The following is a 15,511-nucleotide window of genomic DNA, read 5'->3' on the forward strand; positions in this document are numbered from 1 at the left end:
CTCAAATGGAAATCCCTACCACAAACCAATGCCATACGTTTCTTCCCTTGGGCGAGATCAAAACTCTAAATTGGTCAAGCTGTGTCTAGTGAACAAAGCAAATGAGAAACAGCTGGGTGTTTATGAAACTTCCTAACAATGCAAGAGGCAACCGTCCGCCTTCTCCCTGTGAGGAATCAGGAAACTTGGTCAGCAGCTCAGAGCCTGCGGAGTGTTTGCGTAGACCCCACTTAGCCTTGCTTTGTACAACTCCCCTAGCAAATGAGTTTGGGGCACTGTGTTTGACAGCTGGTGATGGTAAAGAGCCTCCTACCTGAAGCTAAGACGACACCGCGTCTCTCAGGAGGAGTAAGCTACTGCACAGATCCCAAGTTCCTACTGGCGGAAAAGAGCATTACAACAACTCCAAGGTCTGTTTCATTGGCAACCGAAAATGCAAAGTGTTTTATTTTTCAACTTCTAGAATTTGAAAACAAGGTAGCCTAGGTTAAATAAAGAGGTTTCCAAAGCTGCAGGTGTCCATTTGGAGCTCAGTTTTGCGGCTACAGCTCCCAGCTGGGAGCACTACCGCACTGCCGCCCTGTGATTAGATGAACGCATCGATCTTGGATGATAAAGTCCCTCCCCCCCCTTGGTAAGGGTGTACAAATTCTCGAGTTAGGTGCGTTTTGCTAGTCTTACACGGTCAGTTTCACTCCAAATGTCTCCTGAGAGGCATAGACCATATACAGGAACCCATCTTCGTCCTTCTCGCTTTCGTAGACCTCAGAGATGGGTGTGGAGACGCTCACCATGCTGTGTCCATTCACCAGCAGGAAGAAGGCCTGGTTGGCGTTCAGCTGGAGGCGCCTTCTGTAGAAAGAAACCAGGGGGAAGAAGGAATTGACACACTGCCGGAGTCAGAATAGCAGGGACTGTGAAGACTTCCTGCTTAGGGCTCTTCAGGTGAGTGAGTCTTCGTGGATGGCGAGATGCCCTGCATCAGCTAGTGGCCATGAGGCATCAGGGAGACCACAGGGTCTTTGGTGAAGGCACCAGAGCTCGGTGCATCTCACCACCCCGATCACATCTTAACCCGAGGAGGAAGGCAAAGTGGAGACTTCCTTCCGAACTCAACATCTGGACCAGTGTTCTTGGTAGGACTACAAAGAGTGTAACACAAGACAGTCACACATCTTACATCGGGAGTGCATGGGAAAGGGAATCCCAACTAGACTCATACAAAAAGGCATCAAGATTTTATAATTTACTATGAAAAACTCGAGTAACTTGGGTCGATTTTTTGATACAGGCTACGTCCAGGTTGAATATAATAACCAGTACAAAGGAAAATGTCCAGCAGGTGAGAAGTACGAAGGGTCTTCAAAAAGTTCATGGAAAACTGTATTTTATGAAAAAACTGCATGTAGATGTCAACTTTTTTTTGCACCAAAAGAAACTTGTAGTGATTTCACATAGTGTGAACAGGATCTAGTTAGAAGCAGTAAGACTATCAGATCAACACGAATTCTGCTAACATTGAATCAAGAGCAAACATCAAACTTTTGGTGAAATTTCACAGTGAAGAATCATGAAATCACTGCAACTTTGTGAAAACTCTATGGGGACAGTGCCCCAAAGATATCAGTAGTTTGTTTACAAACAGCTCAGTTTAAGATGGGATGAGAGGATGTTGAGAATGAAGTCCACCACAAGAAACTGTCTACATCGCATGGAGGGGATTGTAACCATGGCAATGAGAGACAATATACGATAGAATGAATGTAAAACTAATGTTCTCCCATGTAAACTATCACATAATTCTCACAATAAAACATTAAAAGAAAAACAAAAACCGTCTACATGAATCTCTGAAGATCTTGTTTGCACCCTGACTGAAAAGGCCCATTGGGCAGCAGCAGGTACATTAGCACCCTAAGCATCTCAGTTGGTTCAGCTGCCACAATTCTGACTGATGTGCTACAGAGCTGAGGAAACTGCCCACTCAGTGGGCACTAAGACTGTTGTGCCCAGATCACTGCAGACTGGAGCAGAACTTTCAATGGAAATTTTAAACAAGATCCTGAAGAATTCATGGAAGGAGTATAACAAGAGATGAAACATGGCTTTACAAAGCACAGTCAAAGCACTGGCTACCAAGAGGAGGAAGTGGGCCAGTCAAAGTAAAAGCAGACTGGTCAAGAGCAAAGGTAATGGCAAGGCTGTTTTCGATGCTCAAGGCATTTTGCCTGTTGACTTTCTGGAAGTTCAAAGACTACAAGTGCTGCTGATGACAGTGCTTTTAAAAAGGGAGTTAAAGCAACAAGCACCTGAGCGCTTCACTAGAGCCACCGCCTCCACCACGATTTTCCTGCTCCTTCACTAAACAAATTTGCAAAGTCAAAAGTATTAAATAATTTTCCGGACATCATTAGGCATCCACCTTAAAGTCCTGACTTCTTGTTTCCAAATCTTAAAAACATTTTTAAAGGGCACTCATTTTCTTTCCAGTTAACAATGTACACAACAGACTTATGGTGAGATGGCGGACTAGGCAAACGTACTACAGGGACCCTCAACAACAAAGATACGAAAGACCAAATGAAAATCCCGGAAGCCTGAACTACACAGAGGCAAGTTAGAGAAGTGGGCCAAGTGTTTTCTGGGAGGAGAAGCTGATCAGGGACAACAAGAGAGGGACACAGGGCAGATGGGGGGCAGCCAGCCAGACATGGCGCTTCCATCTTGTGAGCACCTTTGGCTACAGAAGGAGGCCGGACAGAGCCAAGTCACACAGGTGCCAGGAAAGCTGGAACATGTCTTTCCTCACACTTGTTCTCCAGGAGTTCTTGGCCACAGGACCCGAAACCATACCAGTGTGAGCAGCGGTCGGCGGCACCACTTTGGTGCGCTGCTTTGGTGTCTGGAATCAGGTGGGGTCAGCTCCAGACCTACAGAACCTACAGGGCCCCCAGGACAGATTTCACCAGTCACCCTGCCCCCAGCTGCCCTGTGATCCTAACAGACCACGTCAGGGGCCAGCTCCATCGAGGGCCTCCACGAACTACTTATGCATTGAGTACCCTGAACATGGAGAGCATGGAAGGCAGGTAGGTACTCCGTGTAGGTCCAGGAACGCTGCTGCCACATCCCCCCCTCCACACCCCCGCCTCCTGAGCTGCTTGGCTGGCAGGAGCTCCCCAGACCTTTCTCCTCTCCAGGTCCAGCAGCTGCACTGTGGTGTTTGGTCTGGGTTTTGGGGTTTATCCTTTTCTTGTTTCACTGGTTTTGTTTCTTCTTTCTCCTCCTCCTTTCCATTCCCCTGAATCTGATCCTTTCTGTCGTCACTGTTGCCTTCCCTTCTTTTGTTTCTCATTTCCCAACTCCTACTTTTTATCCCCTTTTGATGTTTACTATTCTCTTAATCTTCCTTCTCCCTGGTTTTTCTGGGGTTTTTAAAAAATTTCTTCCTTTTATTCTCATTTTCCTCTTCTGTCACTCTAGTCCCCTGCCCTTCTTTTGTCTTTATAGTTATGATATCATCCTCTAACTACACCCACAGGAGACAGCTGATGAAAGCCTAAGAACACACCAACATACAATCATCAATTAAATACAAATACAACAATTCCACAATGCCCCAGAGACAAACGACCATTTTAGCTCACATGAAGAAACAAGAGAACAGCTCAAACACAAATATCCCAAATGCAGAGCTAGAAGATGTTTCTGAGGAAGAAAAAACGAATTCAGAAGAATGTCACTTAGGGACCTTCAAAGGACTGACAGATCGTGGAAAACACAGAAAAAACTTTAGAAGAATTCAAGAACATTACAGGAACAAGCAGACAAATATAAAATTTTAAACAATATAAAACCTGCAATTAGAAATCCAGAAGATTAATACTAACAGTTCAGAAATGGACAACATATTGAAAGGGCAAAGAAGATTCAAAGCAATGGAAGTCGGATTAGTAAGTTGGAAATGCCCTCGATGCTAGAAGAACAATCAGAAAAAAGTATGAAAAAAATCCAAAGGAAGCCTAAGAGTTAATGGGACACCATGAAGGAGGAACAACTGAAGGGTGTTCAGAACAGGATGAGACAACAAAACACAAAGAGAAAACTGATACAGGGTTGCTGGAAGAAAAACTTCTGTAACATGGAAGATGCATTCAAGAAGTAGAATGAACCCCAACAGGAAAGACCCCAAAATAAAATCACCAAGTCATATCATAATCAAGCTTTCTAAACCCAAAGACAAGGAAAGACTCCGGAGAGCAGCTCAGGAAAAAGGAAAGGTCACCTACAAAGGACAATCAATTCAGTAAGACTAAGCTCTGAATTTTCAACAGAAACCATCCAACCAAGAAGGCAATGGGAAAAGAGTGACAAAATTCTGTAAGAAAAAAAATTACCAACCAAGAATCATATACCCATCAAAGCTGTCTCAAATACAACGGCGAAATTAAAAGTAATTTGTAATGACCAGGTCAACTTTACAGAAATGCTAAAGGGTGCTCTTTGGACTAAGAACCAACAACAGCTGACACCCCGAGATTCCCATACATGGACCACACCAGCCAGAAATCAACCCAGATAGAGAAGTATTTCAAGTAAAACAAACCTACAAGACAACATGGGGAACCAGAGATACCCATTTATAATGAAGTCAACTACAAAGCAAAAAGAGGGAATAGTGTATACACAGAACTTCCAAAAACCAAGGAAGTCAAGTAGATTTCAAGATACAACCAGCTGGTTTAAAACAGGGCAAAATATTAATGAATTACAGGGTAACTCTCAAGGCAAATGAATCAAAATTAAAAAAAAAAAAAAAAGAAAAATCTGAAACATTAGCATAATGGAAATGAAAATGAAAAGCCACTCAGCGCAGAAAAGATATGGAACAAAGAGACCATCAGCAACACAGCCAAATGGCAGCCATCAGTTCCTAACTTGATGATTATGCTGAATGTCAATGGATTAAACGCACCACTGTTTAAGAGTGGCAGAATGGATAAGAAAACAGGATCCTTCAATATGCAGTCTCTAAGAGATACATCAAAAAGATGGAGACAGTCAAAATACCCACCAGGAGAAAACTGGTTAAAAAATGGAACACTGCAATGATGCAGAATTGAGGAATCTGCGAACCGCCTCACAATGCAGATGGACCTGAAGGACATTATGCTGAGTGAAATTAGTCGTGAAAGAGCAAAGGTTTTATGAGACCAATATTGTACAGTTACGTTTTTCTGGATAAAAGAAACTATCTGTTTTGGAGACGGAAAATTATTCACAGGCTCTCAGGGAGACACCATGTGAACATGGGTGACAGGGCAGGCACTATACAAGAGGGAGGTTAACGAGGAAAGAGGACCCCCAGACACTAAAGTGAAGAGAGGTAACTACGGCTCACTGGTGCTAAGTGGTGGGGATTGCCAGCATCGTAATGAACCAAATATATGATTGCTTGAATGTCAAACGGGATGATTTGCTCTGTAAATCTTCACTCGATTTAATTTCAAAAGTTAAGTTCCCAGGACCTTCAAGTCTTTAGGGCTGGACCAAATGGCTGCCGGCATCCCTTACAAAAGTGTCTTGACTTTGATGGTGCAAAAAGTTTTATTTTTCATTTCAGTTTTTCTATGAACTTTTGAACTCCCCTCGTATAAACCTCAAAAATAAAGCAACATACGGTTCTCTTGTTTTATTGACCTTGCGTAGGTTTTAGCCAGAGCAGTGATAAACTCTGCAAGTCTGATGAAGAATGAATGAGAAGTTACCCGAAGGAAACTTACAGCTCGTGATGACATACCGAATGATTTTGATGAGCTCACTCATGTTGACGTGATCTGGGACAAGGAACTTGGTTTTATCCAGCACGGGAAGCTGCTTCTCACCCTTGTATCTTTCTATTATCACCTAGGAAAGAAGCCAGAAAAGTTACAAGACTTCTATGGATTTTAAGTCATTAACAATGAGAACAAGCCTTCACCCCATTCACAGTGACAAACAAAAACACAATGAGAACCAGTTACAATGTCTCCTCTGATGATGGATCAGACTTATTTCCTCATAGCTCTTGTGAAGAGTGGTCTGGTCACCTCTGAGCTATTTGGTTTCTAGCGACCAGTGTGGGCTTACAATACGAGTGCTCCACAACATGAACAACTGCTCGGCGGCACAGACGGAGCAGCGTTCCTCTGGAAGGCTGATGACACTCTCTGGCTCACAAGGGCCTGCTTTGAGCAGCACACAGCTGCTCATTAGGGGAGGTCAGGCCAGGGAGAAGCAAACCCCCAAGAAGCTGTCCCCCATTGCTTCGAGCCTTGCACAGTGCCTGTGCGTATTTTAAGGTGCAACTGGCTTGCTGCTTACAAGGGTCAAAGGAGGCCAGGTCTGTGGACAGGTAGGTCTGTGAGGCACAGCCCCTGGAGATGCAGAGCCCTCCAAGTGCAAAGCCCGGCTGTGACACTTCCCACCGGCCAGGGAAAAACGGACAGTTTACTGCAGCTTCACACAGTCCTGGAAATGCCAGTCAGACCAACCCCTCACCCCTTTCTGTGCTCCTTCAAGGACTCCAGTCAAAAGCTAATCAACTTAGACATCCTCCCTGCTTCCTCTGGACCTTCCCCAGAACCTAGTGATAGGCTTCCTGTCTAAGTGGCCTGTGGGGTTAGTAGCAGGTGATACCAGCTGCCGTAGGTGATACCAAGAGTGAAACAACACTCTGACACCCTCACGAGTAGGAGGAGGAAACTGAACTGCAGCCCAAGGCCGCTCAATGACCTTGAACCTAGGACTTGAGAGCAACGGGAGGGTCCCTGAACTGCTTTTTAGGCCTGGTGTAGCTCAGCACAAAACCTCTGCTACCGCTGCATGTGACAAGGCAGGAGTCCCCAACTGCTTTATAGAAAAGCCAAACCCTCAAGACTTGTGTGGGGCACCACTCGATTCCAAGTCAGGTGGCCTGGACCTGCAACGAGGTTCCCATTGTGGGCACTGCTGCTCGTCACGCAGGACTAGGTTTCCTGAACCAAACAGGTCCACTCTCAAAGTGCTAACGGTCCTTGTCTCCAACCCTTTCCTCCCAAATGCAGCATCACATCTGTGACGTGTGCAGTACTAAGGAAGCCAAACTCGGATGAATGGAGGAGAGTGGTTAGGAGGGAAGGGACAATGATCTTGTCAAACGTTACTTTCAAAGGGGACACTGTAAGGCGAGGTCCTGCGTCCCCGGGCTCATGAGGAACCCCTGCCTACAGTGGCTTCTAGATCAGCCGTCTCCTGCGGTGGGAAGGGAGCAGAGGCTGCCTACCGGGATTTTGGTAGGATGCTGCTCTCGGATGAGTCGGACATCTTCCACCCTTTGTTCTGCAAAGACAGGAAGAGAGAAAGGTATGAGATGAGACAGACACCTGCTTCCTGCATTCCCACTGGACAGGCCCCTGGCTGAGTTCAGGCATCAGCAGCTGGGACCCAGCTGAGTGGTACACATCGTCCCCCAGAATCCAGAGACTGACACTTCATGTCTCCAACACACAGGATATGGAAACCGTGATCACATGGTACTCTGGTGGCCTAACACAGGTCAGGAATATCAGAGCTCCTAGTTCAGGGGCTGGGCCCCTGGGTGAGTAGTCACAGATGTGCTCAGTAAAGGAACCGGGGGGAAGGGGTGCGGGGGGACCACAGCCTCCCAACCATTCCTCCCAGGACCTGTACAACCCATGTGATTCTTGTCCGTTTGGGTGAATTTCCCATACTGTGGTATAGAACCCATAGGCTATTCAAAGGCATTTTCTGTTAATTCTTCCAGTTTCTTCATGACAGAGGGAACACAGAAACTGTCCCAGAAGAAAAAGGACTATGGAAGGAAAGATGGTCATGTTTGTCACATGGTTTCATTCGGCACCTAAAAGCCAAGTCAACAGCACAGGGTCTGAAGCTGAGCACGTTTCTGAGACCACCTGTGATGGCTCTCCCTCTTAATCACCCACTTACATTGCCAACACATCTCCTAGGCTCGTGGGAATACGGTACTGCCGTGTGCTATCGAGTGGATCCAACTCACAGTGATCTTGGATAGGGGTTCTCTAAGGAGCAGCTGGTGGATTTGAACTGCTGACCTGGTGGTTTGCAGTGCAGTGTTTCTCCTGTAACACCACATTAGGATGCCATGGGGAATATGTTGTTAAGTGCTGTTGAGTTGGTTTCGACTCATAGAGACCCTGTATAGGGTTTCCAAGGAGCAGCTGGTGGGTTTGAACTGCTGACCTTGTGGCTGCAGTCCACTGCTGATCCTATAGTACCCCATCAGGAGTCCGTGAGAACTATGTTGTTGTTGTTGTTGTTAAGTGCCGCAGATTTGGTTCCAATTCATAACATCCCTGTATAGGGATTCCAAGGAGTAGCTGGTGAGCTTGAACTGACAAACTTGCGGTTCAAATCAACCTTGCCGTCTAGCACATTAGCCCTAAGCACCACACCATATGTAGTTGTTAAGTGCCAACCCACAGCGACCCTGTATAGGGTTTTCAAGGAGCGGCTGGTGAGAATGAACCGCCAACCTTGCGGTTCAAACCAACCTTGTAGTACAGCACATTAGCCCACAGTGCCACACCATATTGTTGTGAAGTGCCATCGAGTCGATTCCAACCCACAGTGATCCTACATAGGGTTTCTGAGGAGTAGCTGGTGAGCTTGAACCACCAACCTTGTGGTTCAAATTGACTTTAAAAGTTGAAGAGGCACGTCAGATACAAGGTAACACTCAGATACATGATTTAGACAGCTTTCCTATCTAAAACCTTCCAAGGAGCGACTGGTGGGTTTGAACTGCCAACCTTGTGGTTAGCAGTATAGTATTTATTCTATAGCACCACACCAGGTCTCTTATTTACCATGTTAGGATACACTTCTCAGGGTAAATGATGAAAGTCATCAGTTTCCTGAGAAGGTTCTTGTATTGTATCTCAAAAAAAAAAAAGCTTTGACTTTTATGAGTGTGAATTTATATTAATATAATTACCAATTTCATTTGGTTTTAAAAAGAAACAAACATTTTAGTACCATTCTATAAAAAATAGTATTGAAATAATTCCAGTTTTCAAATACAGCCAGACTGATGCTTCTATTTCTCCAATGGTTTTGGTTTTTAACTGACTTCTATGACATGCAGAATCTATATGTAGCCCAAGAATCAGTCGTTCAAACTGAACAAGGGGATACTCAGGGTTTAAATTCAGGAAAGGGGTGTGTCACAGGGCTGTATCTTTTCACATACGTATTCAGTTTGTATGCTGAGCAAGCCATTCAAGTGGCTGGACTATACGAAGAACGAGGCAGCAGGACTGGAGGCAGAGTCATCAGGAGCCTGCAGTATACAAAGGACACAACCTTGCTAGTTGAAAGTGAAGAGGACTTGAAGCACTTAAGACCACAGAGGCCAGTAGCCCTCTGTATGGCTTACACCTCAACAGCAGACAAAATTCCTCACGAGTGCAGCAACAGCACCATCACGATAAACACAGTAAATACTGACGTTGTCAAGGATTTCATTTTACTTGGATCTGCAATCAAGGCCCATGGAAGCAGCAGTCAGGAACACAAACGAGACGTTACACTGGGCAGATCTGTCACAAAAGCCTCTTTAAAGGGTGAGAGCAAAAATGTCCGTTTGAAGTTTGAAGACCAGACTTACTGATCAGCTAGAGACTGCTGGTCACACTTCAGGTCTGTGGCTCAATTTCCAGCCAAGCAGTAGATTGAGTTTGGAGTCCTGGTGTGGCACTAGAAGATAAGCACAGGACTGCAAGGTCTGTCTGAATCACAAGGTCAGCAGTTCAAACTTACCAGTTGCTCCTCGGAAACCCTTATTCAGGGCTGCTTTGAGTTGAAATCAACTCAACAGCATTTAACAACAACAAGTAGACAGGTACATGGGGGGACAACGGTACCAGTGAGGTACGCACCCACAGAATGGTCAACCATTCAGAAGGGTTGGGAAAGAAGGGGGAATGGAACCAAGAATCCCAGGTAGAAAGTGGGAGAAGTGAGGCTACATTGAGGAGACAGACTGTAACCACCAACATGGAGTACTGGGTCTGTTACCTAGAAAATGCTGGTTTGCTCTGGTAAACCTTTACTCAATTCACACTGCATCGTTTTCAAAGAAATGTCCATTTGAATGTAAAAGCTAGACAATAAAGGAAGATGCAAGAACTGAGGCATATGAATTTGGGTGTCCACAAAGACTGCCAGAAGAATGAACAAATCTGTTTTGGAAGAAGTACAGCCCGAATGTTCATTAGAAGCAAGAATGTCAAAACTTTCTCTCATGTACTTTGGACCTGTCATCAGAAGGAACGAGTCCCTGGAAGGTAACATGCTTGGTAGGGCGCTTTCAGTTCACAGTTGCATGCTTGAATGTTTGTGTTCCCAGGGCCTGGCAGAGACGGCTGATAAATGTATGAATGCTGACAACAGAAAAGAACACTGCTCTGCAAAGACAGCTTCCTCGGCCCTTTATGAGCCTCAAACAGAGGAGAGGCAGCTCAGCTTTCCTATTTAAGCAACATACATCACTCGCAAAGTTACTGAGAGTCCATAGGGTATTTAAATTTTTACATTCCCACATTTCCAAAGACTTACTGCACGGAGTGAAATGGATGTTATTATAATAAAGACTTTCCCCCACTGTCAGCCTGTAAACCCGAACCCTCATCCATCAGTGAGTGATAGCCCATCTCTCCTCTTCAGGCTACCTGATTGTTGGAAAGACGCAGACCTTCCCAGAAGCACGCAGGCACTCTGGTTACTAATGAAGTAGCTCAAGGCTTAGGTTGAAGAACTGCAAGTGAATTCTAGTATAACGGTGTCTGGGAAAAGGCTCTGCTAGAATACAAACCAGGGCATCCCAAAAGGCAATGCGTGTAAAGTTTTAACATTTAGATTACCCAATCCCACATAACGTGTACACACGTGATTTCTATAGTCCAGCGCTATGGGCTAATGTGTCAAACTGCAAAGTCATTTGAACTGTAAGGTCAGCGGTTCAAACTCACCAGCCGCTCCTTGGAAACCCTATACAGGGTCGTTATGGGTCGGAACTGACTTGACCGCACTTAACAACAACAACACAGGGTTTTAAAAACATTTGCAAGGATACTCTAGTCCCTCTTGACTCTCAATCCTGGTTCACTGCATACAGCTGCTTGAGGCTGGACGAATGCATGCCATCTTGGTCATCCTTGGCTTTCAGTCACGTTAAAGGGGCCAGTCCAGACGCTGCCACTAGGTGGACCCTGACCTTCACCTCTCTGGGCCCCACCCAGTCTCTTCAGTTGCAAAAGGACAGGGGTGTTTAGGGTGACCTCTACATCCATTTCAGTGTTTTCAATCCCAGAAAAGAAGATAGTTACGGTTATCTTCTGGCTTTCAACTTCATACTCACTCTCTTGGAAAGAGAGCCATGTTCATGCTAACTCAGGCCAGTCCTGGGCTGCATCAAGAGGCCCAGATATTGATCTCCCCCATGTGCTGGGCTGTAAATCTCTCCCCATGGTCGGAGCGGATAGTCAAGATTTACCACAATGAGTGAGGAAAGGCACAAGCCATTAAATGACATCTGCTCTCTCTGCTGCAAGATGGCTACTGAGGTCTTCACAAAGAGACGAAAGATGAGCCAGGAGGGGGCACCCTACACAGCACAGCAGGAAGGGGGGACATGGAAAGGCGTTCCTGCTGGTTCACCTCCAAGGCCACTTTTAGGTTCCAGGCCAATTCCTTGTTCTACTGTGTCATCTTTTCCTGCTCTCCGCACCTACTTCTCCTTAGAGATGACCTAGGAATACCCTAGGTAATGGTGAAAGATCAACCAAGAGGCAAAGGGCATCCCCACCCCAATGCCAGAGGCAGTGATGAGGTTTTTCCTAAAAGGAAGCCTACATTGTGTCTGCTTCAAACACCAAGAGGTTACAAAGTCTCAGCTGGACTCCACACAGATTTAGCATCCTATCTAAAGGAGAGCTAAGCAGCAACTACTGTGGCAACCTCGGACATTGTTAGTTGTCAAGGCCGCATCTGCACTACCGTCCTGGGTAGCGAGGCTACCTGCGTTTGAGGCTGCTGACAGAAAGACAGGAGAGAGATCTGAGAGGCTAGTGCCATCGAGACACCTTCCTACGTAAGTTCATCTGTTGATTCTTCTGCTATCAACTGGGTGGCTTTCTCTCACACCATCAGCAAGCCCTAGTGGTGCTGCAGCTAAGTGCTCAGCCATGCTACCCCAAACATCAACAGTTTCAATCCACCACCTGCTCCAAGGGACAAAGATGTGGCAGTCTGCTCTGGCAGCCCAGGGAACCCTCTGGGGGTAGCTCTGCTCTGTCTCGTAGGGTCGCTATGAGGCCGAATGCATTCTTCAGCTGTGGTTTGTTTGTTTCTTAAGTCACAACCAAGAAGCCTGGGGATGGAAAAGCCAACTGAGGAGGGACAGAAGCCAGAGACAAGAGCAAAGCATCCTGAAATGCTGCTTCTGCAGAGTCCATAAAATCTAAACATTACGGTCACCAAAGAAAAAATTTCTAACGACATACAGCATGTCTGTTGCTTAAAAAGCTAAGTTTAGCAGGCCAGAATAAATTTTCAATTATGGCAACTTTCTCAGGCACAAGATAGCAAATAGTTGTCAACAATAAAGGTATCTTCATACCAGTCCTGGCACAAATGAATGCCACGTTCTTCCCCCCACCCAAGGACTGCGAGAATAAACAAAGAGCATCACCCAGAGGCTAATGACTGTGTCCAGGAGGAACCCCAAAGCACTTCACTACCAGCCCTGCAACTCTGACAACTGTCAGCAACAAGTCCTCGGGACTGATGGCCAGAGCGGCCGCACTCCGTACTGTGACCCTTCTCAGAAGGGCACGGTGTGCTGGAGGATTTCAGAGGATGCAGATGGCCTTAGTTTCATTTTCAACCAAATGCCACTAAATAAACATAAGCTGAGTTTCTCATCTAAAAGGCAAGCCCACGGGCTGATTACGCGGGGGAAGGTAAGCACAGGACTGTAAGCCAACGTCCGAGACACGCAGACTCTGCTGTGAAGCAGTAAGGATCCTGACCCTGGGAACACCAACTGCCCCCGGGCGGCGTCCGATCTCCCAGCACGGAGCCGCCAAAGCCCCGAGGCAGTCCGAGGCCACTCCGCCCCACTTCCCGGTATTGACTTTGTCAGTGACCACGTGCGATCGGGAAGGATTGTTTTGGAACTGTGCAACACTGAGCCCCGCGGTGATTCACCCGCCGCCTGGGCAATCCCCCCCAAAACACAGGCGAGTCCGGAGCGGAGCTCGGCATGCCGGGATCTGAACCCCGTGATCCCGTCTGCGGCTCCTGGAAGCGGGGCGTCACGAAGCGAGTCTGCACTTGGGGGGCGACGGTCCCCAATCACAGGAGAGCAGGGCGGGGGTGCAGCCAGTGGACCCCCACCCGTGAGGCGCAGAGGCCTCTCGGCGGCGGCCCGCGGGGCCGCTTTGGCCCCGGCTCCCAGGGCTCCAGCGCCGGATCTCCGGCTGCTTACACAACGGAAGGTCAGGCCGAGCCCGGCCCCTCAGTCCCCACGGACCCACCGGCCTCACGCCTCGGGCAGGCCGCCGCCCCGGCCTCCAGCACCCTTCCAGCTGCTTGGCCCGAGGGCCTCCGCCGGCCGGATTCCCAAATCGCCCCCCGCCACACCCACCGAAGGTGCGGCGCTGCTTGAAGGTCTTCTCCGACGGCATAGCGAGGGACGGCGGCAGCTAGGCTGAGGTGACGGCGGCGTCAAGCAGAGGATCCGACTAGAGCGACAGCGACTTCCCTTGTGTCTCCTCAGCCCGCAGCCGGGTCAGGTGACCGGGAGCGCGTCATGGGGGGCGGGGCCAGCGGGCAGCTCCGGCCTCCGCCATGGTGAGCGTGGCGGAAGTCGGCGGCCGCACGTAGCGGCGAGGTCAGGGCCTAGGGAGCCGAGCGGCAGGGCGCGTGCGCGGTGGGCGGTGGGCAGGTCTGCGCCTGCGCCGCGCTCCCTTCGAGGGCACAGTGGTGCAAAGCTGGGTGTTGTGAGGCGGTGGTTGTTCGCTGCGGGCTCTGGCTGGGTCTACTCCCGGGCCTACGGGAGAGAGGCGGGCCGGCTACTTGTTGACGCTCCGAGACGGCCTCCGCGCCGCGCCCTCGCCCTGCCTGCGACGCCCGCTTTGGTAGTGTTTGAGAAACCTTCTGAGGAGAAAGCGCTCCGGGGCACGACAGCGCAGTGCCTTCCAGAGCCGTTCCCGGAAGTGACCCCGGTGGTGTGGTGTGGTGTGGTGTGTTTGAACACGGGTTAGTGCTGTGTTGCTTGGACAGCTTTATAAAGATATCCTAAATAAGATTAGAATTGTTTAGATGAAGAGAGGGAATTCTTTGTCCCCCTCCCCTTGACCCAAGTCATGACACGTACGACTGTGCCCTCCCGCCCGCTGAAGTGACAGAATGCGTATGACTGTGAAAACCTGTGTCTTTGGACTTTTTACCATGGTGGTCTTCTGTAGTGCCACGAAGCCGATTCCGACTCATTTAGCAGTCCAGTGCTGACCTCCCAGCGCCCCTCTGGGACGCCATCTGACCTTTTATGACTCATGTCACTCAGCAGAAAGCCCTCCAGGTTCATCCGCCTGGAGGATGTACTTTAACGTCTATTCTCTCCACAAACATGGTGAGGGTCTCCTGCCTGGAAAGAGGTTCCTTCACTGGTCAGCTGCTCTGTCAGCCTTCGCTGAACTTAAAAAGGTTTTAAAACGTAAACATTAAAAGTAGCCGAAGGAGGTTTGTCCTGATGGCCGCTGAGACTGCCCAAAGCAAAGGCCGTGAGGAAATGTCAGCATCTGGGGGTGCTGTCAGCGCTTCCTGCTTCAGCTGGAGCTAGCCATGGAAGGCAGAGGCACTGTCTAGAACAGACTTCCTCATTCAGAGGAGGAAGGCGCTCCTAGGAGAACACGACCTCATTTCCAGGCCACGCTCCTAGCTGCCAACCCCAAGCTTGATGACACACAGTCACGTTTACATTCCCAGCAGAGTCCTCAGCCGCCGGCACCTGGAGACAACATGCCACTGCTGTCCATCTGATGACATCAGTACTCCTGTCATGTGTCACTGTCACCGCCCGTCGTGCCAAACAAGTGCAGCAGGGCCCAAGCTGGGAAGGGCTTCCTGATTGGCCAAGCTGTTTTTGAGTTAGTCAGCAACACTTGTTTGTTTCAGCACTGTAGACTGATGAGCAATGCTATTTCAACTTGAAAATAATAGAAGCTCAGGTGCTGAACCTCAGCCACCACAGACCCTGAGACAAGAAGAACTAGATGGTGCCCGGCTTCCAGTACTGCTGATAGGGAACATAACAGAAGGTCGTGGATAGAGTGGGAGAAAAATGTGGAACTGGACTGATAGAGGCTAGTGGAGCCCCCAAGACTTCTGCCTTATACCTGCATACCTGGAACCGGACTCACCCCCA

At 48.1% G+C, this 15,511-nt stretch overlaps 1 protein-coding gene across 1 annotated transcript; it reads right to left on the bottom strand.

Annotated features, from left to right (window-relative positions):
- Positions 1-677: 677 nt before the first annotated feature.
- MAP1LC3B (microtubule-associated protein 1 light chain 3 beta) lies at positions 678-13,769 on the bottom strand. The gene is made up of 4 exons (XM_006860116.1): positions 13,730-13,769; positions 7,304-7,359; positions 5,801-5,907; positions 678-852 (listed from the first exon to the last, which is right to left on the bottom strand). Exons 1-4 carry the CDS (start codon positions 13,767-13,769, stop codon positions 678-680), a joined length of 378 nt encoding a protein of 125 aa, XP_006860178.1.
- Between the last annotated feature and the right edge of the window lie 1,742 nt (positions 13,770-15,511).

The sequence above is a fragment of the Chrysochloris asiatica genome, unplaced genomic scaffold (genome assembly GCF_000296735.1).
Source record: "Chrysochloris asiatica unplaced genomic scaffold, ChrAsi1.0 scaffold00037, whole genome shotgun sequence".
NCBI classification, from domain to species: Eukaryota; Metazoa; Chordata; class Mammalia; order Afrosoricida; family Chrysochloridae; genus Chrysochloris; species Chrysochloris asiatica.

Bases quoted from the DNA above. Each gene is read 5' to 3' on its own strand.
- MAP1LC3B (XM_006860116.1), bottom strand. From the start codon at position 13,769: ATGCCGTCGGAGAAGACCTTCAAGCAGCGCCGCACCTTCG. The intron at 7,360-13,729 runs GTGGGTGTGGCG...CTGTCTTTGCAG, and splicing joins CAAGCAGCGCCGCACCTTCG to AACAAAGGGTGGAAGATGTC. The intron at 853-5,800 runs GTATGTCATCAC...TTCTTTCTACAG, and splicing joins GAGCTCATCAAAATCATTCG to AAGGCGCCTCCAGCTGAACG.